Source organism: Choloepus didactylus, chromosome 1 (assembly GCF_015220235.1).
Source record: "Choloepus didactylus isolate mChoDid1 chromosome 1, mChoDid1.pri, whole genome shotgun sequence".
In the NCBI taxonomy this organism is placed as follows: Eukaryota; Metazoa; Chordata; class Mammalia; order Pilosa; family Megalonychidae; genus Choloepus; species Choloepus didactylus.
The window spans coordinates 2,584,075-2,611,773 of NC_051307.1; the positions used below are offsets into that span (position 1 = coordinate 2,584,075).

The 27,699-nt window shown below is 57.9% G+C and overlaps 2 protein-coding genes across 2 annotated transcripts; one reads left to right on the forward strand and one right to left on the reverse strand.

Moving 5' to 3' along the window:
- The first annotated feature begins 1,793 nt into the window (after positions 1-1,793).
- Positions 1,794-5,651, forward strand: LOC119529950. The gene is made up of 3 exons (XM_037831273.1): positions 1,794-1,979; positions 2,126-2,327; positions 5,051-5,651. Exons 1-3 carry the CDS (start codon positions 1,909-1,911, stop codon positions 5,441-5,443), a joined length of 666 nt encoding a protein of 221 aa, XP_037687201.1. The 5' UTR covers positions 1,794-1,908; the 3' UTR covers positions 5,444-5,651.
- On the reverse strand, positions 3,192-13,071 carry AIRE (autoimmune regulator). Its single transcript, XM_037830078.1, is given in 15 exon segments — positions 3,192-3,287; positions 4,315-4,383; positions 6,124-6,226; positions 6,454-6,575; positions 7,211-7,393; positions 7,937-8,036; positions 9,019-9,134; positions 9,651-9,731; positions 9,845-9,964; positions 9,966-9,991; positions 10,806-10,919; positions 11,805-11,879; positions 12,256-12,411; positions 12,617-12,791; positions 12,915-13,071. Coding segments are annotated over 15 exon segments (1,656 nt in total). The 5' UTR covers positions 13,050-13,071; the 3' UTR covers positions 3,192-3,206.
- Between the last annotated feature and the right edge of the window lie 14,628 nt (positions 13,072-27,699).

Below are 27,699 nucleotides of genomic sequence, written 5' to 3' on the forward strand. Positions count from 1 at the left end.
CCTGTGCCTGTGTGGGTCCGGCAGCCTCCCTGCCTCTACCCACTGGATGCCAGTAGTGACCCTCAAAAATGACTCCAGACATTCCCAAATTGACCCTGGAGGGCAAAACCACCCCCCACTAAGAACCACGACTCCAGGTGAAAGGAAAGTTAAGAAGCTCAGCAGACGAATGCCACGTGTGGCCGGGTTTGGCTCCTGATTTGAGCAAACCCACCAAAAAAGGACATTTATGGGCAATCAGGAGATTGGGGCACCTCTTGGGCACGAGAGCCAGTTTTTGTTAGCGTGATAATGGCTCTGTTGTCACCTGGGCATGTTCATGGAAACCTTGTGTGGCCGAGAGGAAGCACTTAGACCCATGAGGGAAAGACGAGCTGGCCGCAGGGCTACGTGAGTCCAGCCACCGGGCGGGCACTGGTGTGGACGGGAGGACAGTGGGGGGCTCGGGTGCTACCACTGCAGCTGTGCCTGGGTGGGTGGGTGGGTGGGCAGCCAGGAGGGGCGGCCAGAAGCATTGTGGGTGCCGGCAGAGAGTGGGGAGCAGTTTGACCAGAGAAGGGCAGGTCTCTGCTTCTGGACGACATGGACGCCCAGGTGAGTGAGCTCAAGGGCTACAGCTGCCCCCGTGTGCTCTCTGCTGCTGGACAAATTGGGTTACAAAAAAGCAGGCAGGGACCCATGGGGGCAGTGGGCTGCCCGGGTCTGCAGACGGGGACCCCGTTCACTGCCCATACCTCCGAAGACCCCCCCATGGCCTGTGGGCCCAGCCCACGGTGGAAGGACAGCCCGCCCCAGCAGAGGCCGGAAGGGTTGGCATTCAGAGGCCCAAGGCTCTGGTTCAAGGTGGGTTTTTCTGTGCCAGGGCCTGATGGGGACTGGCGCAGCCTATGCCCTAATAGCCGAGGCCCGGAAGGTGCAGCAAAGCCTTTGAAGATGTCTTGAGGAGGAAGTGGCCACCGGAGACGCGAGCAGTTCCTGAGGCCATGAGGTGGCATCCTGGAAGGGGGCTAGCTGAGCGGCTGGGAGGAATGGGCTTTCAGGAAGCCCCTGAAACAAATAAAGGTTTTGTTTGTTTGTTTGCGACTTTATTTTTCTGGGCAAGAACCTGTTGGCACAGGACAGCCAGGGAGGCAGCTTCGTCTTGGGCCTGTCCGTGCTGCAGTTTGCTCCCACCTGGCCCTGGTCGGGGGGCTCACCCTAATTCTCTGAGCCGCAACTCGGTCACCTGTAAACCAGGCCCGTGGCCAGCTCTTTCTGACTGGAAGGGCCGTGTGGGTGACAGATGTTTGCAGCTGAGACTGCTGGTCATTCCTGCCTGTACCTGTCCACTCCATGGCCTGGGGCAGCCGGAAAAAGGGCCACACACGGGAGAGGTGACAGCAACAGACATTTATTTCCACACCGTTCTGGAGGCAGAGGTGCGAGGGCCAGGGCTGGCAGCCGCATCACCCCGTCTCGGCCTCCGCCTGCCCACGGCCTCCCCCCCAGGCCTCCCCCTCCCCCTGCCTCTCTCGTAAGGCCACTGGTCTTTGGTTCTAGGGCCCACCCTAAACTTAACTAATCACATCTGCAAAGACCCTTTTTTCCAAATGATGTCACAGCCCCAGGTCCCGGGGGTCAGGTTGTGGAGGTGTCTTTTGGGGTCCACAGCTGAACCCACCACACTTGCTCAGGCACACATGCCTGCAGGGTGTTTTACGAGGACAGACAGCAGACATTGTTCCAAGTGCTGGATGAATCAGCCAAACTTCCGCCCCCACGGAGTGACAGACAAGAACCAGCAGACACGTGACAGCAGACAGGCCAGAAGGAGCAAACTCCAGCAGGGGAGGATCGGGGAGGCCGGGCTCCACCCTAAAGGCAGCCATTCTTCCATAAAGTGCTCACCTTTAAATACCAAAAGAGCACATGCCAAGTGCATGCCGGGTGCTGGCAGCTAAGGACGGTGGAGGACCTGCCTGCACCCCGAGGCTGCAAGTGTGAGTGCTCCCACCTGGCTCCCAGGGACTGAGCGTCCCCCCACCTAGTGCCCAGATCTTAATGCCCTCCTCCTGGCTCCCAGGGGCCAAGAGCCCCCCACCTGTCCCACGCTCACACCAGGTGGGATTCTTCGTTTGTCTCGTAGGATGGGATGGGCCCCCCAGGCCCGTGGAAGCCCAACTGGCACCCAGTATGGCCGAGTTAAGGGGAGTCAGGGCCTCAGGAGCAAAAGTCCCAGAAAGGAGCAGCCCCGAATTTGGGGACATGGCCCAAATAATGGAGTTCCATGGAAGCCACCGGGCCCCAGGAATGGGAGTGCTGGGCCCAAGAGGACGCGCCCTCCTCAGGTCTGTCTGGAGAGGAATTCTGACAAAGCCTGGTCCAAGGGGTGAGACCCAGGGGGCTGCTGGGAAGCCCGGGCCACACCCCCTCTGTGAATGGGTTCCAGAGGGTGTCACGGTGAGGGCACCTTCGGGGAGGGAGAGAAAGCAATGGGGGTGGGGGGGGAGCAGGCAGCAACGGGCAGGCAGGACGTCCAGGGCTTTGGGCTCGCCCTGCTCAGCTCCTGACACCCCCACAGCCATGCTGCCACCACGTCACCCCACCAGCTTCAGGAGAATCCTGGGGTCTGCGACCTCCAGCCCCCTCATCCTCTCAGTGATCCCCACACTGGAAAACCACAGCCGGGGGGGCGGGGGAGGGGCAGCAGCCCTGGGGTGTTGGGGCCCAGCAGTGGCCGGGCCTGGAGGGGAAGGTACGGACTGCAGGTAAGGAGGGCCCACAAGTCAGGGATGCTGTCCCCTCCCTCCCCACCCTGTCCCCTCCCCTCCCACCCCTGCCCCGCGTGTGCAGGTGCACTTGTGCTGACTGCTGTGTGTGCTCTGCTCCCCTCCCTGCACGACTCTGTGCATGGCCCCCCTCCTGCCAGGATGAGTCCCCCAGCTCTGCTGCAGCCCCAGGGCCATGGGGCATCCCCAGCAACAGGCCCCACTGAGCCTCTCAGGCTGTAATTCCCTCAGGCTCAGCCGCCGTGTGCCTCGAGGGCCAGCGCTGCGTCACACAGGGCAGGTGTCGGGGTGCTTTGCACGGCCAGCTTGTCTCCGTCCAATCTCAGCCCAGCAGGCGGCCCGAGGGTGCGTGTACCCCACGGTCCCTCTCAGAGCCTGACGTCTGCTGCCCGCGGGGAGTGGAGGTCGGGCAGCCCTGGCTCCGGGCTGCGTCCTGGGTCAGGAAGTGAAGGTGGGCGTCTCGGCCAGTGGGCGGGACATGCTCTGGATGGCCCACTGCAGGATGCCGTCGAAGGAGTGCTGGGGGGCACAGGGGGCACCTGAGGGGACCGCCAGGAGGGCAGGGTGCCCACACCCACGCCAGCAACCCTGCCCTCTGAGGACACGCGGGACCCTGAACTTCACCCCGACCTGACCCTCTCGCTCAAAGGTGGCCCCCTACAGTGCCATCCAGGAGGGTCTCCTTGTCTGGGGCTCCGCGCAATCTCCCGAGCCCAGCTTAGCCCCCCATCCCCCCAGCTGCTGTGGCCTTTTGGGGCACCTCTGCTCAGAGCAGGCACCCCAGTGGGAGTGGGTGCTTTAGGGAAAGGCCTAAGGCTCCAGCAGGTGGGGTGGCCTGCCCCAGTGAGTCTGCCCCCCATTTCCCCAGGCTGTCTTGGGGATCCTCCCCACCCCTCCCAGAGCTACAACACCCCTGCCCTGCACTGTAGGTTGCCCCTCACCCTCCCAGGGCCCTGCAGCCCCTCAGACCCCTGCCCCATCTGATGTGAGAGCCCATTTCAGGGAGGTTCCCACTGGGAACCCTGGGGTGCCCCGCGGTACATGGGAGGGGACACACGTTGGACCCATGCACTGGACGCCAGGGGTTGGGGATGGCTGGGGGAGCACTACCGCCCATTGAGATAGAATGGAGCCCCTCTAAGGCACGTTTCCTTCCCCGGGCTCTCACTGCTGGCTTGGGCAGAGGCCTGAGTCAGAAAAGCCAAGCGGGAGATTCCCACGGCAGGGGTCCTGGGATCCCAGCCGGGGAAGGTCGCCCCCCCAGAGCCAGGCTGGAGGTGGCCGCGTCACTCTGAGTGCTGGTTCTGAGGGCTGGGGAGCCGCCAGCTTCCCAGGGGTCCCGGGCCACACAGCAGCACTCAGGGCTCCTGGAGGGCCCCATGGGGGGCCCCAGCACCATCCTGAGCAGCACCCATGTGGGGGCAGGGACGCGATTCCACGTCGCAGGGGCATCTGGGGCTGCCGGGCTCGGGGTGTCCAACGTGGAGCTGGGGAGCTGGCTGAATGGGGGGAGGGGGGCAGCGTGCATGGGACAGGTGCGTGTTACCTCATTCAGGAGTGTCTCCAGGTCATCCCTGGGCAGAGCGGGCTCGTGCCCAGCAGCGTCGCCCCCCACCTGAACCAGGAAAGGAACTGGGTCACCCCAAGCCATGCCACCCAGCTGGGGACATCAGCATCAAGCAGGACCCCCTGCAGAGGCCACCAGGGGCTGGGAGCGGGGGGGGGGGGGGGGGGGGGGGGGCGGGTCTCAGCAGGGGCGTCCCCGGGCTGGCCCCCAAAAGCTGCCTAATAAAGCCCAGCTCTCTCGGGGGCAGCGGGTAGCGGGGCGGGCGTGGGCTCTGGACTGCCTGTCCTGGAAGCTGCCCCAGTGGGGAACTGCGGCCCCAGGAGAGACGGGCATGCGACAGGCCAGCCTTTCACCACCCCCGGTGCAAGGCCGAAGGCACCCGGGTGGGGCTATCTCAGGGACCCAGGCACAGGGTGCCCCAGGCTCACGGGAGGGGCCGGGCCGGTGCCAGGACAGACAGAAGGTGCAGCTTTCTCAGCCGGACCCGGCGCCTCCCGTGAGCCACCCCGAGGGGGACAGGCCCTGACGTGGGCGTGGCCCGGGTTGTGAGTGGGGGGGCGCCGAGCGGGAAGTCCGTGTGTGCAGACTCTAGAGCACGCTGCAGGGGTGCCCGGGTGCACTGGGAAAGGGTGTGGAGGAGACACCCTCGCTCTCACGGGGACTCCCCTGGGAAAAGGCGCGCCGGGGTTACTCCATAACCGCCTTCTATTTACAGAACAGCAAAGAGGAAGGGGATCAGGAGGATGCATCGCTGGGGGCAGCGGCCTGGAAGGCTTCCTGGAGGAGGGGCATCCGAGCAGGTTTGGTGGCCCCGGGATGCACCGGGTGCACCGGGTGGAGGCGACGCCAGAGCCTCCAGGAAGAGGACCGAGGCGGGGCCGCCCCGGGCCGCCCAGTGGGCGAGGCCTTGGCCGCGGCTCCTCCCCAGAGCCCGCCCCGAGCCTGCGCACTGCGGCGCTCCGGCCCCTGTGGGCGTTACAGCGGCTTGGAACTTATCACTACCCTTGAGGTCCCCAAAGATTTGGAGGGGACAGGGGCGTGGTCAGGGCGGCCGCTCTGGGGGCTTCGGGAGCGGGCCTCAGGAGGCCCCGCTGCAGGCAGGGCCTGAGGGGAGCCGTCCAGAGGCTCCTGCCCTGGGCGGCCCTGCCTGGTGCCCCCACCCCCAGGATGTCACTCCCACTCGGGGTCCAGCCCGACTGTGCCCCCGCAGCTGTGCCTTGGCCCCTGCCTCCTCGCCCCGAGTCCCGTGTCCTCGTCTGACAAGTGGGACACTGTGAGCACAGAAGGAGCTCCCGGCTGGGACCTTGGTCTCGGATGCAGAACGGGGGTGGGGAGGACGCGACCCCCCCGCTGTCGGGATTGGGGGGACATTACCCGGGAGGGGGCAGAGCTGGGTGGGCTTCCCTGAAGCTCAGCCCGGAGCCTCCTTTCCGCTGTCCCCTCACCCTCACTCAGGGAGTGGGCCCTGGACGCCCCAGGGGCTGGGGGTGGGGATTCTGGGGGGGGCTTGGGGGCCCGTGTGACTTGTGAGAGGGTCTTGCATGGCCTAGCGACTTCAGAGCGAGTATTGCCGGAGATGTGTCCTTTTTAAAAAGATTTCAGTTATCCAAAGGCGGGCTTTAATGAGCATTTTTAAAATGGTGAACACGTGGTGAGCAGGAGGTGCAAGCACAAAGCGGGCCCCCCGGTGCGCCCCTCCCCAAAGGCGTACCCACTCCACTCGCCCACCTCTGCCAAGCACCCTTGGGGCCGGGCGCAAAGCCCACCCCGCGGCCCCCCAGCACTGACCTTGGCGGGCCCAGGGGCCGGGCGGGCGGGGCTCGGGGCGGGCGCCCCCTCCTCGGGGGCCGGCGCCGCGTCTCCGCAGCAGGACTTGCAGCGCGGAGCGACCCTGCAGGGGGAGGCGGCTATCGCGGGCCGGGCAGGCCCCGGAGCACCCCGTGGCGGGCTGTGGGTGGGGTGGTGGGGGCGCCGGCCGCCCCCCTCCCCCGCCGCTCCCCGGGGACCGCAGACCCCAATTCCCCCTCCCTCGCTGCGCTCTCTGTTTCCCGCTGGCCCAGCCCTGTCCGCGCCTGCAGCCGAGCGAGGAGCCCCGAGCGCCGAGCCCGGAGCACTCACCCGGGCCGCGCGGGGCCGGCGGGGAAGTGGCAGCGCCAGTGGAAGGCGGCGGCGCAGTGTCCGCACCTCAGCGTGTCCGCGCCGTCCCCGCACACGCCGCAGCGCGCGCCCGCCGCCGGGCCCTGCGAGGACGGGGACAGCGCGCTCGTGACCCTGCCGCCCGGCGACCCTGCGTCCCCTGGGGAGGGGGCAGGTGAGGGCCCAGCACTCTCCTGGCTGCAGCCGGGAGCAATCAGGAGCCCCCTTGGTGGGACCCAGCCCCTCCTCAGGCCTGGTCCGGGGTCCCCGGCAGGACCGCCCCAGAGAGGACAGGGGTCTGGGGGAGGGGCAGGGCAGAGGCTGAACCCCTCTTTGTGGGCCCGCCTCTGTGACTGCGGGCGGAGGAGCATAACACTGGCCTTGAGTTGTGGGAGCAGTGACAGGCTATGCCACCCCCGCTGACAGCCCCCAGCCCCCCCACCTCGGTCCCTGACACCCCCCCACCCCCACCCCCACCCCCTGTCGGCACCCAGCCGTAGGCTGCCTCATACGGGCTTGGCCCCTTTCTGTCCCCATGGCCCATCCTGCTCCCCCTTGGAGAGGCCTCTGTTGACACCCCCCCCATCTAATCTGGAACCCCATTATTCCAGATTGGGGGAGCTGTTGGCTTTTTTCCCTGGACCTAATTTGCCACTGTCCCATTCTCCCAAATCCAGTTGTCCTGTTCCCTGAGAGACCCATATGTCGTCCCCCCCCCACCAGCCCCTGGGCCCCTCACCTGCTGGCCCTCGGGGACCCCACACAGGAGGGGGCGCAGGGCCGAGGCGTCCAGTGTGGGCAGGGGGCCGGCAGCAGGCGGGGCCTGCAGGGGCTTGTAGGTGGGGGTGGCGTCCACCCCGGCTGGGGGCTCCCTGGGCAGAGCCCGCTCCTCCTCTCCCACCGTCCGCAGTCCCAGGAGCACCTGAGGCAGAGGGCGGGGGCTCAGAGGGCCGGCGTGGGCTTCCCGGCACCACCCCGGGGGCAGCGATGCCTGGATCGGCCCGGGGAGCTGGTGGGGTGGGAAGATCCCACATCGGGCCGGAAAGGGCGGCTTCACTCCTGACTCCATGGCCTCCCCAAGGTCCTCGACCCTTCACATCGAGGAAGGGGCTGCACCACAGGCCCTCAGCATAAACACTCACATGGGATGGGGGAAGTGTCCCTCTGGTCTTTGGGCCGCAAAGAGGAGCTTACAGTTACTGTGGAGAAAGTTTCCTCCGTGCTCCACCTCTATGGCAGTGCCGAGGCTGCGCCAACCAGAGCCCTGGGGGGTCCAGCCAGGGACGTGGTCGCCTTCCAGTGGCCAATGAAAGCCGCACTGGGACGGCCGGGGGCTGTGGCCACGGTTCTGTGGCCAGGACAGGCCAGGGGCTCGGCTGCCTGCCCCACGGGTGAGGCCAGGAGATGGGACTCCAGGGCGACAGGACAGGAAGGGTGGCCCGGCCCAGAGGTGGCCTGTGCATACCGGGGTCATTGCGTGCGGCTCCCGGGGTCGGGGACCCTCGGCCCGGGGCAGGTCCCGCGGGGCTCCTCCCAGGATGCAGCTGGGGCACCTCCAGCTTCCGCTGTCCACGTCGTCACCAGTCAGAAGTGTGCGGGCACAAGGCACAGGGAACGATGGACCCCCACACCCACAAGGTGGGAGGCCCAGGGGCTCCTCCAGGCCACCCTCTCCTTGTACAGGAGGGGAAATCAAGGCCCGGGCAGGGCAGGGGCAGAGAACAGTCAGCAGGAGGCCCGGGGGGTGGGAATTCACCCACGGTGGGGAGTGGCCCTGCCAGTCAGCGTCCCCTCCGGTCAGCATCCCCTCCAGTCAGCGTCCCCTCTGAGTGCATCTGGAGAGCCTCAGAATTCCCCTCACCCACCAGCCCAGGGATCTCTGGCTCTCACGGCCTTGCCCTACCGCGGCTTCCTTAAGCTACAGAGTTTTATATCCTGGGGGCCCTTTAGGGAAGTGGTGCCCAGGAGGATGGAAGAGAATGAAACAAGACAGACATCAGTGGGTGACCAGGCCAAGGCCCCTCGCTTCAGAAACGGGGCACTGGGGAGCCCGGAGAGAGGCTGTGTTCTGGGCTGGGACTTGGGTCCCTGGACTCCCGGTCTAGTGCTCTTCTCCCCCACTGGCCACTGTGACCTGTGGGAGCTGGTGAGGGGTTGCAGGCTTGGGAATGAGGGGTGAGGGGGACCACTCCATGGCCTTTATGACCCCAAATCCCACTTCAGCTGCACCTGGGCACCTTGGCTCAGCTGCACCTGGGCACCTTGGCTGGGGAGTCTGGGGGTCTGCGTGAGGCCTGCCTCGGGGGCCCTGCTGGCCAGGTGGGGCAAGGAGGTGGGTGGGAAGGAGCAGGGGGCACCCCAGCCCCACTGTCCAGTGTCCTGAGCCTGGCCTCTTCCAAAGCCCCCATCCCCCCCAGACATGCTGAGTGTTCCCCCAGATCCTCAGATGCCCCTGGCTCAGCAGCAGGGACCCCCACCCACCCACAGACCCCCTGCATCAGTCTTGGGCTCCCTGCCCCCTCAGGTGTGGGCAGCAGGTGGGCTCACCTGGGGACGCCCGGGAGCGGCGGGGACAGGCAGGCCAGGTGGAAGGCGCGGGGGCAGCCGTCGCAGCAGATGAGCTCGCCGCCGTCCCGGCACACGGCGCACTCGTCTTCGTTCTTCTGGCACAGCCAGACACCAGCGTCCTGACTTCAGGGGTGGGGGCTCGGGCAGCCTCCCCCAGGCCTCCCCGCTGACAGCACCAACCCCCGCAGGGTCCCACAACTCTCCCCCTTGCCCCCCATGCCAGGGGGTGCCGAGATCCTGCTCTCACTGCCTGTCCCCCAGCCCTCTGAGACACCCCCATCCTTCCAAAGCCCCCATCCGCCACAGACATGCCGAGTATTCCCCCAAATCCTCGGATGCCCCTGGCTCAGCAGCAGGGACCCCCATCCCACCCGCGGACCCCCACATCCACACGCTGTGACTTCAGGAGTCTGGCAGTCTGCACATTCTCAACTTATTTGAATTTTGACAATTGTGTGTTATCAGAAAAGAACATGATGGATCTATCCATTGCCCTTCTGAGTAGTTGAGGCCTAGGCCTGCAACTTCAGTCTCCGGTGTCTGGGACACGGGCAAAGCTCCCGTGGGCCCTGGGGATGGTGGGGGGCTCCTGTTGTGGTCTGAGGCATTACCTGGTGGGGCTGGAGTTCGCCAGGGGGACCAGGAGGCACGAGGACCCTGCCCTGCTGGCCAAACCTCGGCTCTCCTCCGCCCTGCCAGGGAGAAGGGGACAGTCACCATCGGGGGAGGCAGCCTGGACAGGGAGGACCCCCAGAGCCCCTGGCCCAGAGGTGGGGGTGCCCGGGGCCGGGTGGGTGGCACTTACAGGAGCAGCACCCTGGGCGCCCTTGGCTCGGATCGGAGGCTTGAGGCTGCCCCCGCCGCGGGCTTTGATCTTCCCCCCGCTGTGGTCTTCGAACTTGCTGGGCGTGTAGAACTCCCCCCCCGACTTGGATGCACTTCTTGGAGCCACCTGCAGGTGAGGGGGCTGATGGGCCTCGGCTCTCACTGCCCGCCGGGCCTGCCCTGGCTCCTTATGCCACACCGAGGCCAGGGGCAACTCCATAGCCCTCGGCCACACACAGGACCCCTGGTGTCCGGGGACACTGTGCCTTCTCCACAGCTGGCTAAGCCTGGGGCTGGGGCGCTGAGGACAGGGAGGGATTTTCTGCTGGGGGGCCCTTGGGTGACACATCAGCTCCCAGGGCCGGTGGCTCCCGGCTGCCCTTGGCGCCCCCAGCACAGAGGAGACGTGGGGCAGTGGCTGCGGGTGAACAGGGACATCCCTTGGCCGCACCATGGGTGGGTCAGCTTCCCGGCTACATTGGAGGAGCATGGCCAGGCCTGAGGGGCCTGGACCCCTTGTCGTGAGCTGCCCCAAGGAGGGAGGTGGTGCAGGGGGGTGGGGAAGAGAAGTTGGGGTGAGCTGGGGGGCCGGGACAGCGACAGGCTGTCCTGGATTCAGAGACAGGGCCCTCAGGGCATCCTGCCCGCAGTGCAGGCTTCAGACAGGTGAACTTTCTGCAGATGCACCTTCGTGATCATGCAGGGGCTGCCACCAAGGGCCCCTACGCTGGGACGTGGCCCGGACACCGGCCTTGCAGACGGCTTCAGGGGCCACGGGTCCGGGACCCCCCTGTGCCCGGCCGGGGTGGGAAGGCCTCGGAGCCACGTCTGCCTCTCGCCTGCTCTGGGGTGCCAAGGAGCAGAGGTGTGGCCATCCTCCTTCAACCCGGGGTCCCCCCTCTCCCGGCAGCCCCGGGCCCCCCCCCACCTCGCGTGTCTACCTGACTCAAACACCTGCTGGATGAGGATCCCCTCCACGGCCCCACGGGCTCCTGGGGCGTCCGCAGAGGACACGGCCACGGCTCTCTGGACTGACGCGGACATGGTCTGAATTCCTGGGGAGGGGGCACCCGAACAGGGGTCACCATCAGGAGGACCGTTGCTGCACTGGGCAGTGGGGAGGGGCTGGCGGGAGAAGGGCCCAGGTGGACACAGACCACTGCACCCTCCTGGTGGCCTGGGTCTCCCTCGGGGTGGGCAGGTGTGTCCAGGAGGGGCAGGGCTGGGCTGCAAGCCCCAAGGACGAGGCTGAGCTCACAGAGGAGGCGGGTCTGGGCTGTCCTGGAGGCAGGACGGAGAGCTCTGGTGGGCAGGGGGCAGGGGCGGGGCCTTTCAGGAACAGAACAGCAGGTGCAAGAGGCGGCTGCAGACGGGGCAGGGTCGGGAGTGGGTGGAGGGCCAAGGAGGGAGGAGGGCCCCGGTGGAGAGTGCGGCCTGGGGGTGCGTGACTGCCCGTCTGCAGTTTTGAGGGGGTGGGCAGGCACAAGAGCAGGGGCATCAGGAGACCCTTTCGTGGCGTTTCAAGGACACAGACCGGAGAACATCAGGGGTGGAAGGCCCTCATCCCTGTGGGCTTCATGGAGTGGGCTACACACTGGTGCGGTGGAGAAGAGGGTGGTAGGGGGAGGAGGTTCTGGAACCAAAGGTGATGGGAGAGGTGGACAGCCAGGGGCGGGTGGGGGGACAGCAGAGGATGCCCTACGATGTCCAGTTGGGGTGACTGGGAGGAGCCTGGGTTGCTAAGACAAGGCCCAGCGGGGACGGGGGTGACGGGCAAGCTCACATTTGGACCTGAGGCCTCCCCTTCTCCCCAGGTCTGCTGTGCCACCAAGGCCATGGGGTGAGACGCCAGGCCAGCCTGGTCCCAGCTCCCAGGAGAGGCCCTCAGAGGGCAGGCAACCCCCCAGACCCACACCCCGATCCCACGGAGACCTGCTCACCGTTCCCAAGCGGGAGGCACTGCGGCTCTGTGATCCCCTCCAGCTTCTTGGGGGTCTTGGGCTTTGGGTGGGAGCCTGGAGGGGGGATGGAGGCACTGGGGGTGGGTGCTGGGCTGGCCGGGCACAGGGGTGGGGCGGGGCGCCAGGGTGGGCTTGGGAGACTTGTTCCCCCTGATGCACTGGGGTTCCCTTTGCTGTATTGGGCTCTGGTTTCCTCATCAGTGAAATGGAAACAAAACCCACCTGCCCACTTTCTGGGACCCTGGGGAGCTCAGCAACTGGGGGTAAGAGGGAGGGACCAGGAGGCTAGTCCCAGGGGGAAACTGAGGCAGTGAGGGGGGACCGAGGCAGCAGGAGTAAGGCTGGGGCTGAGCTGGCGCCGTTGGGGAGGGGGTTTGGGCAGGGGGTGTCGGGCCCCCAGGGAGGCTGGCCTGAGCTCCTGGCCGGGCACCTGGGCTGGAGATGACCCTTGGGGTCGGGGCTGCTGGTGGGGTGGCCCGCGGCTCCTCAGGGGCCTTCCTCTTGGCTGGGGGTTTGGGCGGCAGAGCAGGGGCCTTGGGGCCAGTGAGGGGCTTCCTCGCCTTCCGGGGCTGGCTGAGGTCCACGTCTGCGGGGCGGGGGCCGAGCCTCAGCGCCTTCCCCGGCCCCTCGGGGTGGGCTCAGCAGCACACCCCGTGAAGCTGGGCAAGGTGCTGGGGGCTGGAAAGGCCCTGGGGTCTCCCCCACCCCGCATGCTTGCACCCTCCAGTCCAGAGGGGCTGTGCAGGCTGACCCCAGCGGCCCCCAGCCCTGGCTCCCTGCCCCCAGCCCACCTTTGGGGAAGCTGTCCAGAACAGGCTGCAGCCGGACGTATCTCTCCAGGTTGTAGTCCTTGAAAAGAACCCTCCAGAAGTCCAGGATGGTGGCGGCGTCCTGCGTCAGGAGCCAGGAGAGGAGGGCGTGGACGGCCTGGGGACAGCCCTCCTTGTCCTTCAGTCTCAGGGTCTCCTGGAGCAAGAGCAGGTGAGCTGGGGGTGGGGGCGTCCCTGCACTGGAGGGCACCGGGGCACCCTGAGTCCCCCACACACACCCCTGCTCGTGGGGGGGCGCTGGCGGGCGCTGGGCACCCACCTGGAACTTGTCGTCAGGCACCACGTCGTGGTCGGCCAGCGCGTGCAGCAGCGGGAAGGCGCTGTCCACGGCCACGGCGATGTCGGTGCGGTGGCGCCTCAGCAGCCCGCGCAGCGCCGCGTCCCCGCCCGCCATCGCCGCCGTCGCGGAGCTCGGGGCTGGGGTCCCTGCGCGGCTCGGGCAGCAGCGCGCCCCCGGCGGCAGGGAGAGGCGGATCCCGGCGCCGCCCCTAGCCCGGCGGGACCCTCCGCGGGCGGCTCCACGGGGATGGCGGCGCCCTGGCCCGACCCTGCCCGCCCTTATACCCGCCCCGGGGCCAATCAGGGCTGGGCCGGAGCGGCGGAGGCCGCGGAGAAACTTCCCCCAATCAGGGAGAGGAGGCCCCCTCCCCGCGGGGCTGCCCCCTTTTCTTTCCTGGGGGCTGGAAGCTTCTGGAAAGCTTCCTGGGCCTGCCTCCCTCGCAGGGCACTGCTGCTTCCGGGCCTGGGGCTCCCAGGCCTCCGGCTTCCTAAAGGGGGCCCTGGCCAGGCCCATCCTGCATCCCAGAGGGGAAGGCCAGAAGGCAGGGGTCTCACCCCAGGCGGAGGGGCACCAGCAGGGGGGCTGGCAAGGGAGGTGCCCCCCCCCCCGAAGCTGCCACCCCTCCAGGGGTGGGACTGAAAACCCAGTGGGGACTGGATTGAGGCAGGGGTCTGTGGTGGGGGGCCATTGTCGTTTCCAGACTGGGCCGGGGGCCCTCCGTCAGAGTCCTGGGCCTGGGGATGGAGGGGTTAGATGGAGGGGTCCCCATCAGATGGAGGAGACACAATCCAGCCCCTGGCCTCAGGGGGCGGCCCGGGTTCCGAGCTGGCCCTGCCCTTGGTGGCTGAGTGACGCTGGCCCGCATGCCTTCCCTGGGCCTCGCCTCCCTCCTCTTTAAAACGAGCACACTCGACGGGAGGATCCCAGCTGCAGTCCACCCCTGCTCTGGCGGGCTAGAAAAGAAAGTGCCAGAAGGCCGCTGACCTCGCAAAGGATACCAGTCCAGTAAGGGCCATGTGAGACCCTGGCTTTGGCTGACTCCCAGCCCACCAGGGGAGCCAGCACGAGGGCCAGAGCCTGAGGGGTGGTGGAGCTGGGAGCAGGGGAAGCTTCCAGAAGGGTGGGGAAGGCATCCTGGAGGGGCACCAAGGAGGAGCAGAGGTGTCCAGGGGTGAGCGTGGGAAGGGCGCCCAGGCAAGGTGCGAGCGCGTGCAGGGGCCCCAGCCTCAGGGAGGGCTGGAGAGGAGGGAGTGGCTGGTGGGAGGCCACCGGGGTCACACCAGGCAGCCCCCAGGCCTCCGGGGTGGGGGGGCAGTGACTGGGCAGGTTGTGTTAGAAAGATGTCTCCAGGCCTTGTGGGCTGCAGAGTGTGTGCACCGCCCGGGAGGCCTGTCCTCGGGGCAGGAGGGTGCTGCGCTGGGCTCTGACGGGCTGCATCAGGGACGCAGGGGAGGCCAGGTTGGGGTGACGGGGAGGGGTGTTGCCAAGACTTCTCACCTGGGTCCGCCGGGAGTTCAGGGTGCAGAGCCGTGAGGGGCCCTCCTCCCGACACAGGGAGCCCTGCCTCGGTTTCCCCTCCCACCTCCAGGCTGCGGGCCCTGCCCAGGAGTTTGGTGTGGCCACACCGAGACTGAATTGTCCAGGAACGTCCAGGGCAGGCATCTGGGGAGGGGGCAGAGGTGGTGACGGAAGATGGGGGACCACAGAGGCAGGTGCCATCTCCGAGGGCCCAGCACCCGTGAGCAGGTGCACAGGTGCAGGGTGAGAACGTGTAGGTCTCCCATGGAATGTTCTGGGGACTCTGAAGTGGGAGCGGGACCCTCACGCTGTCCCCCTCTGGGCCCCAGGACCCCTGGCTGCAGTGCTGGAGCTGGGTGATGTGGACTATTCTAGAATCATGGCATGCCCTGGGCCTCCCGAGCACCGAGAGGGAGCCCTGCCCTCCAGTCCTTCCGTGATGCCAGGACAGGGCCCACCCATGGGGCAGGAGCACCCCCTACCCCCACCAGGCGGGGGGCTGCTCTCTCCTGCAAGTGGGTACATGTCAGTAAAAACAGGAAAGAAAGCTTCAGACAAAGGCACTCCGAAACCCAGCATGGCCCTCGGTTCTCAGCAGTTCCTGGATGTTTCCCAGCCTTTTACCCCATGTGGGTCTCCCAAATGGCAAAGCTCCCTCAGTGTCACACTAAACGGCACCCTCGTGGCCAGCAGCTCTGAAATTCCCACGTGAGTCACCCAGGGGCACCCACCGACCTGCACACACAGCTCTGGTCGTGGCCAGGAGAGGTTCCTGCAGCAGCTCGGCCCCTCCTTGGGGCATCATCACCCCAGTGTCACCCGGACAACCTGGAGACGGCCTCTCCTTGAGTGCCGAGTAGTTTCCAGGGGGCATGTTAGCACAGAGTCAACTGTTAAAGCGGAATTAAAACCCACTAAGCGAGATCAGAGTCTCCACTTCAGTTTTCTAAAAAGCCCTGAAATCCCTGCAGGTGTACCTGGGTGCTTCTCCCTGGCTTGGGGGTCAGCAAAGAGGCTCCTGTAGAATTTGGGACTTTCTGCCACACCCTGGGGCTTTCCAACCATGGCAGCCCCTTCCCAGCAGGTGACCGGAGCGGCCGAGGATGAGCAGGGGCAGCTGCAGTGACCCAGGCTGGAGGGACACGGGGCAGGGCCCTGTGCTGCCACCAGCGGGCAGTGCCGTCCTGGGGCCGAGCCCCTGCTCCCTGAGAGGCCAGCCTGCTTGGCCCTGCTGCTCAGTAGCTGTGGGTCACGGGCGGGCCCCCCTCTGATCCACGGGGGCCGACCACAGCCCTCCCCAGGTGCAGGCCACGTAACATCACACCACCTCAGCCCCCCATGTGCCAGGCCCTGCTCCAAGGACCTTACCACCCCTCCCCCCTTGGTATCCACAACTGCCCACTGTTCACTGGACAAGGAGACCCAGGCACAGAGAGGTTAAGGGACATGGGCAGGGTCACACAGCCAGGAGATGGCAGCACCAGGACGTGCACCCTGACCCTCGGGGTGCCTGGGCCGTGCCAGTTATCATCAGCCCACACAGAAGGGGAAACTTTTCCTGCATGGTGGCCTGGGACCCCCAAAGGAGCCCGGGCACCATGGCCTCCCCCTTCTGAGATGGAGGCTTCTGTCTGTTGGTCGTCTGCAGGGGCCAGGCTGCCAGTGACTTGACAAGGTCAACGGTGCTGAGTCAGGGTGACCCAGGGACCCCTGGGTGGGGCAGGAGAGGCCTGGGGTCAAGGGGGTTGGGTCTTCTGGGGACACATTGCCCACCTAGCTGGATGACTGCCTCCGGGCCTCAGTTTCCCCACGGGTAAAGGGAGGAAGTGGCTTCTTCTTGTTGAGGTAGGCTGGTCTCCAGCTTGGCGTCCAAGTCGGTCCAGGAGCTCCGAGGCCCAGAGAACTCCTGGGGTCCCACAGCAGAAGTATCTAAGTTCTGGGGTCCGAAAGTGGGGGTGACTGACCCTGGGGTCCCACCGTGGGGTGTCTGAGCCCTGAGGTCCCACACCAGGGGTGTCAGAGTTGGGTGTCCCCCAGTGGGGTGTCTGACCTTGGGGACCCCCAGTGAGGTGTCTGAGCCCTGAGACCCCACAGTGGGGTGTCTGAGCCTTCTGTCCTGAGGGGGGCACCTCGTTGGCCCCTTCCCCTGTTACCTCATTTCCTCCTAAGTGTTCCATGCCATGTGGGCCCCGAGCCCGGATCCCAGACAAATTAGTCTCTCTTGATCTTTGGGCCGTATGGACAGGTTGGTTTTTCTTCTTTACGGAACTGACCGTCTGCTCGTGGACTGATCCTGCAGATGGTGGAGGGGGCCGCTTGGAGAAGGGGCCCCAGGTCCCTCTTGGCCGAGAAGCCCCAGAGAACCTGGCTGCACCCCTCTGCCCTCAGAGCCCCTGCCATCCCCACAGAGCCCCCGAGGGCCACTGACGGCAGGTGGCCCGTTTCCCGAGTCCCTCGATTTACCCACACAAGTTTGGGCTGCCCCAGCCCCTGCCGCTCTCCCTCCCTCAGGCAGCAGGTTGTGCCGGAAGCAACTGTGGTTCCCACGAAGCCAGGGGGGCTGCGGGCAGGGCTCTCTCCCCCCGGAGGTGACAGTCGCCCGAGGGCAGGTGCACCCCGCACCTGAGACCTGGACGTCCAGACTGAGGCCAGCTGTGGGTGGTGACCGCAGCAGCTCTCAGACTGCAAAGGAGCGTCTGCAATATCACATTAATTGTTCTTGTGTTATTCGTTGAAATGATCCTATTTTGGACACATGGGTTTAAATAAAATACATTTTACAATGATTTTCAGCTGTTTCATTTTGCTTTTTAAGATGTGACTACGAGGCAAGCGTAGCTGCCGTGTGTGGCTGGCGTGACTGCTTTGTTAGACGGCTAGGTCCGGACCGTGGGTTTTCTCCGGCTCCTGGCAGTTACCGTTCTAGAAGGCAGTCTGGGCTCGTGTGAGGTTCTAACTAGAGGAATTTACGGTTGCCCAGTGTTTCCCTACTGTTTAAAAAATGCTTTTTAAAAGTTAAACTTTTTTTTTTTAGATAATTGTAGATTTATATGCAGTGTTAAGAAATAACGAGATCCCACATCCTCTGTACCCAACGTCCAGTGGTAACAGCCCGCAGAACCGTGAGGCGGCGTCACGAGGCGCTGACGTGGATGGGGTGGAGGGGACGCGTCCCTGCCCTGCAGCCCGCGGTGCCCTTGCGAGCCTCGGCCCCTCGCTCCCACCACACCCCTCGGACCCCTCGGCAGCCTTGATTGTTCCTTTTATCATTTCGAGCACGTTGAGTGAATGGAATCCTACAGCGTGTGACCTTGTGGGATCTGCTTTCACTCAGCTTAATTCTCTGGAGATGCCTCAAGGTTGTTGCGTGTATCGAGTTCACTCCTTTCTATCGCTGAGTAGTTTTCCTTCCTACGGATGTGCCACAGTTTGTTCACCATCAAAGGACATTTGGGTCATTTCCCAGAGTTCTGGCTATTAATGAATTGGACTTCCGTGAGCATTCGTGTGCGGCTTTTCGTGTGAACGTCTTTCTTCCTCCGGGGTTGGTGCCCAGGCGTGTGCTGCGGCAGCGCGAGGGGTGCCGGGGTAGGGTGGCCTTTCACGCTGGCTGTCATTTGCTCTCCCTGAGGGCTAATGAGGCTGAGCTTCTCACGTGCTCCTCTGCCACTTGTGTGTCTTCTCCTGTGGGTTTATTAACATATTTTGCACATTTAAAAAATTGGTTGTTTGTCATTTTGTTATTGATTTGTCAGATATGTGTACCATGAATATTTTCTCTTGATCTGGGGTTGACCACTTCATTTTCTACTGGTTATCTTTTGATGAACAGAAGCTTTAAATTCTGATGAGCAGGTTCTTTAATGGTTACTGCTTTCTGTGTTCTCTCTGAGAAGTCTTTGCCTGCCTCCAGGTCGCATGGATATTTTCTGGTGTTCTGTTCCAGCAGGTCCTGCTTCCCATCTCAAACGCCGCGGTGCAGGGTGTGACGGAGCTGAGGGCTGTTTGGTTTTCTGCACGTGGACGTCCAGTTGTCCCAGCAGCCTCTGTTGAGAGCCTGGATTGCTTTGTCCCTTTGTTGAGCCCGGCTGTCGAACATGGAGGGCTCTCTCTGGGCTCTGCATTCTGTCCCTCTGACCGACCACAGCGCACCACCTGGCACCTGCGGTTTGAGCTGTGACCGTCCTGACCGGAGGCAGTGGGGCCTTCCAGCTCTTGCTCCTGGAGGTCCTTTGTGTTTCCATGGAAGCTTAGAGCTAGCCCGTCCCTTCTGTCCATTTCTAGGGCCATGCCATGGGCCAACGTGCACCCCTCATGGCTTCTCAGAGAGGAGGGGGTTCTGCAGGGGCTGCACGCCTGAGGTGGGGTGCTGGAAAGCCCCAGGGCCCCCTGACTGCCGGCCCCTCCCTGCCCCATGTCCAGGACAGGTCAGGCCTCCACCAAGCAGGCTGGTAAAGGGGGTGGTGGGCCCGAGGATCACCACCGTCAGGGGCCCTGAGCTGCCCCTGCACGCCCCTTGGAGTGAGCCCCAGAGGCCCAGTGGGGATCTCCGAGAGCAGATGGAGCAGAGTTGCACCCCCTCCCATCTCCTGCCCCCCATGGGGCCTCCCCCAGACTCAGGGATGGGCAGCACTGGCCAGCAGGAAGCCCGTCAAGCTCCGCTCCTCTGTACAGGGATGCACGTCTACAGGGGGCTGGCCAGAGAGCCTACTCACGAAGGAGCTGAGAGCAGCAAGGCCGTCAGACACCGGGTGCTGGGGCGGTGCTGGTTCATCTGACACCTCTCCGATGGGAAGACCCCACCCCACAGACGGGGGCTGGTGCTCAGGGGTCCTAGGGCTAGGGTCCCCCACAACCCGTCTCAGCTGGACCCCTCAGCTCTGCAGCCCCCGCCCAGGGGTCCATGCACCAAAGATGACTCGAATGTTAATAACTTACATGTATTGGTTTTTATATTCAAATAGTTTTTAGTTGAAAAATATAGAATATTTTTGTATTGAACACACAATAGAAAAATATTCATAATACCAACAAAAATATCATCAACTAAGAATAACGGTATGAAATCTGTGGTACTCATGTTTCAAAAGAAAGAAAGAAGAAATAAAAAGATATACCATGTTCCTTGATTTAAAATAAAAAGATATACCATGTTCCTTGATTTAAATTCTTCATCATGTTTTAAAATGACAGTTTTCCTTCATTAGTCTATAAATGTAATACAATTCCAATCAAATTACTGAAGGGATTTTGGAGGGGGAGAACTTGATTCTAATGTTCTTTTGGAAGATGAACAGAAAGAGACACTTCTGAAGACCGTCGTGACGTGCCAGACATGTAAACATATTATAAAGCTTCAGTGCGTCTAATGGGAGTTCCGGGGTCTCCGTGCAGAAACAGGTCACCGGAGCAAAAGGCGAAAGCTCAGAGAGAAGCCAGAGCATTTATGTAATAAATGCCTCATTTTCAGTGCCCAGGAGAACCGATGGATTATTCTGTAAATGCTCTGTGACAACTGGCTAGTCATTCACAAAAATCATGCCAAACACCCCAAAATCTGGATTAAAGTTATAAATTGAAAATACCAGAAGAAAATGAAGATGGATGTTTGTATCATCTTGGAGTGGAAGGAACTTTTTAAAGTATGAAGCAAGAAGTGGAAACCTGAAAGGAAAAGAATAATAGGTTTGACCTAATGATGTAAAACAGCTGTGTGTGAGAATGCCACGAGCTCTGGAATGGATATAGCAAGCTGAAGAAAATATTTGCAACTTCTATATGAAGATTGTATGAGAGTTAATATTTTTCATATGTAAAGAGACCTTTCAAATCAATTTTTTTTAAAAAAAGACAGACAAATCCTCAAAAGTTAAAAACGAAAAATGAAATACACAGAGAAGGGAAACTTAATTTTCATAAAAGTTTTATTGCACAGCTCAGCGGCATCTGGGGCTCACTTCACCGCATCTCCTTTGCATCTTTGGAATATGGAACCATGAAACATTCTCGCCTATACACAGACAGTAAGACGGGCGTTTGTGAAGCACAGTTTCATAGACAGTGTTTGTAAACGTGCCCTGGGGAGGATCTTCTTCGCTTGAAAACGTTTGGGGAAATGATGGCGAACTGAGTGAAGCAGGCCTTCTCGGAGACCCTACGGCAGAGCCGGACACTGTGAGCTCCAGGGTGGACGGGGGGCGCGGGGTCCCAGATCAGCTCTCCTGGGGCCCTGTCCCGGGGTCACCGCCTGCTCAGGGTCGGGCTGGGCTCTGGCGCCTGGACGCAGGAGGACACGGCAGGCACCACCTGCGGCCAGGAGAGGGGGCCGCTGGGTCATTTTTGTGGGGAGCACGGGGACCATGATTCCTTCTGGGGCACGGTTTGGAAGTGGTTTGGGTCTGAGTCCCTTCAACCCGGTCCCAGACGGCCCTGGCCGATGTCGTCCACCCGGAGGACCGCAGACAACCCGCTGGCTGAGAGGCACCGCCGCCAGGGACCCCTTTCTCGGCCTCCATAGCTAAGGGCACGACCTCAGGAGGGGCTGGGGTGGGGGAGCCACAGGCAGAGGGGGGTCTGAGGCCAGCAGACGGGCGGGGCTGCGGTGTGCGTGGTCATGTGGCCGGTGCCCACTCCTTCCTTGTCCCCGGAGTGAGTTTTTATTCCAGTGCTCTTGTTAAAAATCGAAACTGAACTAAATAAAAGGAGAAGAAAAAATCGAGGTAGTTTTACTAAACGCGGCATCATCTACGTTCTCCCCGCCACTTCTTTTTTAAATTTTTGATTCAATTTTATTGAGATATATTCACATACCATACAATCATCCAAAGTGTACAATCAGTTGTTCACAGTACCATCATATAGTTGTGCATTCATCACCCCAATCTATTTTTTGAACATTTTCCTTGTACCAGAAAAAGTGAAAATAAGAATAAAAAATAAAAGTAAAGAAGGACACCCAAAATACCCCCCACCCTATTTTTCATTTAGTTTTTTTTTTTTTTAATTTCAAAATACTTTATTGTCTTTTATCCACATAACCATTTTATGATGCAGCAGCTATTGTTATCCTTGTTTTACAGCTGAATAAAACACAAGAAGGTTAAGTGACTTTCCTTGCGAAATAGGTATAACCACAGGCAGAGCTGAGATTAGAATCTAGATTTTCCTTACTTTCAGCTCAGCAGCCTTCTTTGGGGCTTTTCTTTCTTTTTTCTTTTTGAAAATTATTGAAATTCTCAAGGCCAATTATTTAAGTAAAAGCTACTTTGATTAAAGATCTCAATGCATACAGTCAAATTTATATCCCTTCCATGACAGTACTTTGCAAATCTTAAATCTAGGTTCAGCAAGTACTTTCCCTTCTGAAAGCAGGAGCCACACACACACCAAATGTGAACCCTTGGGAATTAAAAGTTAAACGACAGCACAGAATGTATGTTTTATAGCCTCTTTTCATTGTAAACCTCACCAAAGTAGGGCTGGTGTGTTTGTATGTCTTTGTGTGTGTGTGTGTGTGTTGTTTTTGTTTTGTTTTGCTTTACCTGTGGCATAGACACATTGGCTCACTTTACACAGTGACAATTGTGGACCTGGAGTAAAAAGCTGAATTCTTTATTTACTTATTGCTCCACAGATGTTTACTCCAAGATTCTGTTAGTATGTAAAAGGTACATTTTGTGGTACCAAACTAAAGAACTGTGCCCACCCCAGGTAAACATTGTGTATTCAGATGGAATACATCCTGGCAGTATAATTCTGTTGTTCTTCACTATTGGTGCCTAAAACATGTGAATGTTAAAATGCACCCAACTGCCCTTTGAGTCAACCCATAGTATCGGTATCTTTTACTTAAAGGATATTAGAGCTTGGCACATTGTGCTAGAATTGGGAATAATTCATATAAGCACAACAAACAACATGAGTAATAGTAGTAATGCACTAATAAAGGCAAAAATGTTGGGAGCTTAACATTATTATTTTCAAAGATTGATGGCAAATTACAATAAATGTTTCCTATAATGTTATATAGATGTTTTTCTAACAGAAGTTTTCAGAGGGCTGAGCTAGAATGCTGCGGCTGGTTTTCAACTATATTAAATCACTTTATCAATATACTTCAGATTTAACAAAAGCTCTTCTAAAGCATATTGGAGACCTGACTTCTAAAACAGATTTATGGAAAGGGTTCAGTATACTAAAAGGCAAACTTGATTACAGTATAAAAAATTTATGTTGAATGTTCTTGGTCATATATGTTTAATGTTTCATTCTTGTTTCATTTTAATCCCCATTTTACTTATTTTTTTAGCTCATACACACCTTTCCTGTGATGACATAAGAAGTAAGTCTGGCTTGTGGTCCCTTTAACCCAATATTCGCATCTGACAGGAGCACTAAGTGGTATGCTATCAAATAGCATGTTTATCTTCCTGGACTATTGCTTCAAAAGACAGGAGATCTTCCTATAATATCCTTATAATGTCTATAACATCTTTGTTTTTTGGGAGAACCAGGCCACTGTAGAAATTCATAAGCCATGTGTATATCTAATTCTGTTGACTATCCATTTATATATTTTTAACCTGTATTATTTTTGGAGGAAGTTCAAACATTTACTAGCTTTTTCATGAAGTCAAAGGTAATTCTAGTTATATGAAATTTACTTCTTTTAAAAATCAATTCCTAGAGTTCCAGAATTTAATTCACAAGTCTGCATTTTCTTTGTGTATAAATTTCAATCCCATAGATAATAATTACATATCCCTTCTTAGCCTTCACCTTTCCATTATTAAGATTTCTTGGTTTTACTTCTGATTCTTCTTGTAACTCCTATTTTCCCTTAGTCATTTTAGTTGCCTTTTCCTATTTTCATTATGTAACCTACTGAGGTTGTATTGGCCAGACTGTACACAGATACCATCTTCCCAATTCCAAAGATTTAAGGAAAGGGAGGAATAAAAGTGAAAAGTTGGAAGGAAAGAGAAATAATGCTTGACCAACTCAAACCCTCCATTAAAATATTATTTCAAGGGAAGAAAAATGAAAATTTTGGTATTCAGATGCACCAAAGCTTATGATCTTATATACTTTATCAGTCAAGCTGCTATTTTAACTGCACTAATTATGGTGGAAATTTAACAAATAAAGCAGAAAACATAGCCTTTACCCCTGAGAAAGTTCCAGTTAATAGGAGAGGTGGGAGAAACTGATGCTCAAAAAGGGGACACAATAAGTGTTCAATAAATTCTAGCAGCTAGTATAATAATAATATAAATTATTTTTGTCAGTGATAAGTTTTAATTTGATATTAGTGAAGATTTTTCTGGGTTCCTAAAAGATAGAAATCAAAGGCTGTAGCAATATGGCATCCCATGAGGATTGGTTCCTATTCTGGCTGCTTCTCTTGAGGCCTATATTAATGCAGGATTTCTTTGTAAAATTACATTTCATTTTGTTTGTTTTGTGTGTAATCGCCTTCAGTTCCCGCACCTTTCTGAGCTTCAGATTTGTGCCCTGTGCTGTGTAGTGGGAATGGAGAATATGAAAAGGGACACTGTGTCTGCAGGAGTGGATGGAAGGGGCCAGAGTGTGACGCTCCAGAAGAGCAATGCATTGACCCGACGCGCTTCGGCCACGGCACCTGCATCCTGGGAGTCTGCATCCACGCCGAGAGCCGAGAGCCGAGGGCCTCTCCCTCACGGAAGCCTCGTGGTGCCAGCTTCCATTTAGTTTTTGTCCCCATTTTTCTACTCATCCATCCATACACTGGATAAAGGGGGTGCGATCCACAAGGTTCTCACAGTCACACTGTCACCCCTTGTAAACTACATTGTTACACAATCATCTTCAAGAGTCAAGGCTACTGGGTTGCAGTTTGATAGTTTCAGGTATTTACTACTAGCTATTCCAATGCATTAAAACCTAAAAAGTGTTATCTATGTAGTGCGTAAGAATGCCCACTTGAGCGACCTCTGGACTCCATCTGAAATCCCTCAGCCACTGAAACTTTATTTTGTTTCATTCTGCATCCCCCTTTTGGTCAAGAAGATGTTCTCCATCCCACGATGTTGGGTCCAGATTCATCCCCGGGAGTCATATCCCACGTTGCCAGGGAGATGTACACCCCTGGGAGTCGGGTCCCACATAGGGGGGAGGGCAGTGAGTTCACCTGCCGAGTGGGCTTAGAGAGAGAGGCCACATCTGAGCAACAAAGAGGCACTCAGGGGGAGACTCTTAGGCACAATTATAAGCAGGTTCATCCCCTCCTTTGCAGTAACGAGCTTCATAGGGCAAGCCCCAACATAGAGGGCTTAGCATACCAAACCACCAGTCCTCAATGTTTGTGAGAAAATCAGCAACAATCCAGGTGAGGAAGCCCAACACCTCTGCGTTTTCCCCCAGCTCCTCAGGGGGGCCCTGCATATATATTTTTATTCTCTGTCCTAATTGCTTTGGGATGTGTTGCTATTTGAGACTAACCTATGCAAACCCACCGGATCTCACTTCCTGTTAAATGTTCTATGTAATTATGGTATTTGAACAAACTATGCAAGTTAAACTGTTTAGGAGATATAGATCTTGCACCAACTAAACATCTCTTCCCTGGTCTCACATGGAATTTGAAGTTTTAAAACGCAGTCAGTATTGCCCTTTACCCTTTGTCCCTGTTTGCCCTAGTCCTAACCGCATCTGCTTCATTCATATCTCTGGTTGAAGTCTGGATTCTTTTTCCGCTTTTTTAACAGTTGCTGTATGTGCTAATACTGACATTCATATCTGCCGAGGTCTAGCTCTGAGTTTCAGGTGTTACACGGATACCCAAAGTTCCAGAGACTGACCAGGTTATACACAAAGGGATCAGCATCTCGGAATCTGGAGACAGCCATTACAATTCAGGAACAGGTGTGACTGCTGTAAGAGCTTACCATCTGGTGACTGTTACCATAAGCGTTCCCCTGATAAGCTGTGCTCTAAGGTTCAATTCTGAGTTTTTACACTGTAGTTAGTCCATATTGGTGAGGCATTATAGCGTTTGCCTTTGTTTCTGGCCTAGTTCACTCAAAATGCTGTCTGCAGGATCCATTCACCTCTGTGTGTCTCACAGCTTCACTCCTCACAGTTGCTCAGTGTTCCATTGTGTGCACACACCACAGTTCACCATTCTGTTCCTCAGTCTGTGTACCCTTAGGCCACCTCCACCCATTGCACACCATGAATACTGCCTCCATGAGCACCAGTGTGCAGATGTCCATTCATGTCCCTGCTCTCAGATCCTCCAAGTAAATGCCCCCTAATGAGGTTGCAGGACCTTAAGGTCCCCACATACTTAGCTTCATGTGGAACCACCACACTGACCTCCAGAAAGGCTGCACCATTCTACCTCCTAACCAACAGTGTATACGTACATCCCTCTCTCCATGTTTTCTCCAGCACTTTTGTCCCTGTTTATATTTTTCCACACAATTTTATAGAGCTATATTCACATCCCACATAATTATCCACAGTGTACAATCAGTTGTTCATGTGTCATCATACAGTAGTTCATTTATCACCACTGTTGGGGACGATTAAGGTAGCATGTGTAAAATCCACCCTCAGCGATGCCGGAGATATGCAACATGGCCGCTGGGGCTGATGCAATAGCGGCTTAAGTTGCCCTCAGCCTTCTACGGAAGTGATAGCCGTTCGCGCCTAAGATTCGCGCCTAGAGTGCTAGCTTTACTACCTGCCTTCTACCCCAGCAATGGTAGCCACCAATCCTGTGCTAGCCTTACATCTGCCATCCGCCCTAGCAACAGCAGCAGCCAATCCTAGACCGCTACCCGCCTTTGCAGCCACCAATCCTAGGCCGCCACCCGTCCTTACTAGCCACTCCCTCCACCCTTAGAGTATATATACCCTGCCTCTTCAATAAAGTTTTGCAGCTTGATCAGAAACCTGTCTTGCTCTCGTTCCTCGCGTCTCTTGTCCCATACCATTCCTCCCTCACGGGATTTGGAGCTTCCGTTGAATGTCCCGCCGGCCGGGATACACCACAGTCAGCACTTGAACATATTGATTACTATGAAAAAAAATTTTTAACGAGTAATGAAAAAGAAAATAAAAAGATAGATAAAATATCATACAATACAATATAATAGTAGGGTCAGACAACACCACCACTACCAAGAATCCCATATCCCTCTCTTATATCTCCCTCTCGTACACATTTAGCTTTGGTATATTGCCTTTGTTACATTTAATGGAAGAATTTTACAGTGTTAATGTTGAACATAGACTCTAGTTTGCTTTGATTATATTTTTCCCCACTACCATCCCCTTTCCAAAACTCTGCCTGGTTGACATTCATTTGTTCTCCCACATGCAAGAACAGTTTTATATTTGCGGATTTAGTCACAATCATTGACCACTCCAGTTTTTGCCAAGTTACAGTCCCAGTCTTTATCTTCTATCTTTACCTCAGGTGCCATACATGCTCCTAGCCCATCTCTTTAGCGTTACTCAACGGGCATCTTCGTTCAGTATAGTTTACAATCTTGTGCTACCATCACACTGTATTATGCTATCAATTTCTGGGTCTATACAATCAAGCCTGCTGAACATTCTGTAGTCCTTCAGCATCAAATGCCTGATCTCTACCCTCTGTCTATCTCCTGGCAGCCTGTGTTATCAGCTTTTAACTCTCAAAGTTTGCTCATTAATGTTAGCTCATCTTAGTGAGACCATACAGTATTTGTCCCTTTGTTTCTGGCTAACTTCACTTAACATAATGTCCTCAAGGTTCATCCATGCTATTATATGGTCCATGTCTTTGTTCTGTCTTACAGCTGCATAATATTCCATCATGTGTATATACCATGGTTTGTTTATCCACTCTCTGTTGATGGACATTTGGACTGTTTCCATCCCTTGACTATCGTAAATAATGCCACAATAAACATTGGTTTACAAATGTCCGTTCGTGTCTTAACTTTCAGTTCCTCTGAGTACATACCTAGCAGTGGAATAACTGGGTCATATGGCAAATCTATACTTAGCTTCCTGAGGAACCTCCACAGTGTCTCCAGAGTGGTTGCACCATTCTACATTCCCACCAACAATGAGTAAGTGTGCCTCTTTCTCCACATCCTCTCCAGCACTTGTAATTTTCTGTTTTTTGGATAATGGCCCTTCTGGTAGGTGTGAGATGATATCACATTGTGGTTTTGATTTGCATTTCCCTGATAGCCAGTGAAGTTGAGCATTT

Coding starts and splice junctions, on each gene's coding strand:
- LOC119529950 (XM_037831273.1), top strand. CDS start 1,909: ATGCCAAGTGCATGCCGGGTGCTGGCAGCTAAGGACGGTGGAGGACCT. Junction 1,980..2,125: donor TGCACCCCGAGGCTGCAAGT/GTGAGTGCTCCC, acceptor TTTGTCTCGTAG/GATGGGATGGGCCCCCCAGG. Junction 2,328..5,050: donor AGAGGACGCGCCCTCCTCAG/GTCTGTCTGGAG, acceptor TTCTATTTACAG/AACAGCAAAGAGGAAGGGGA.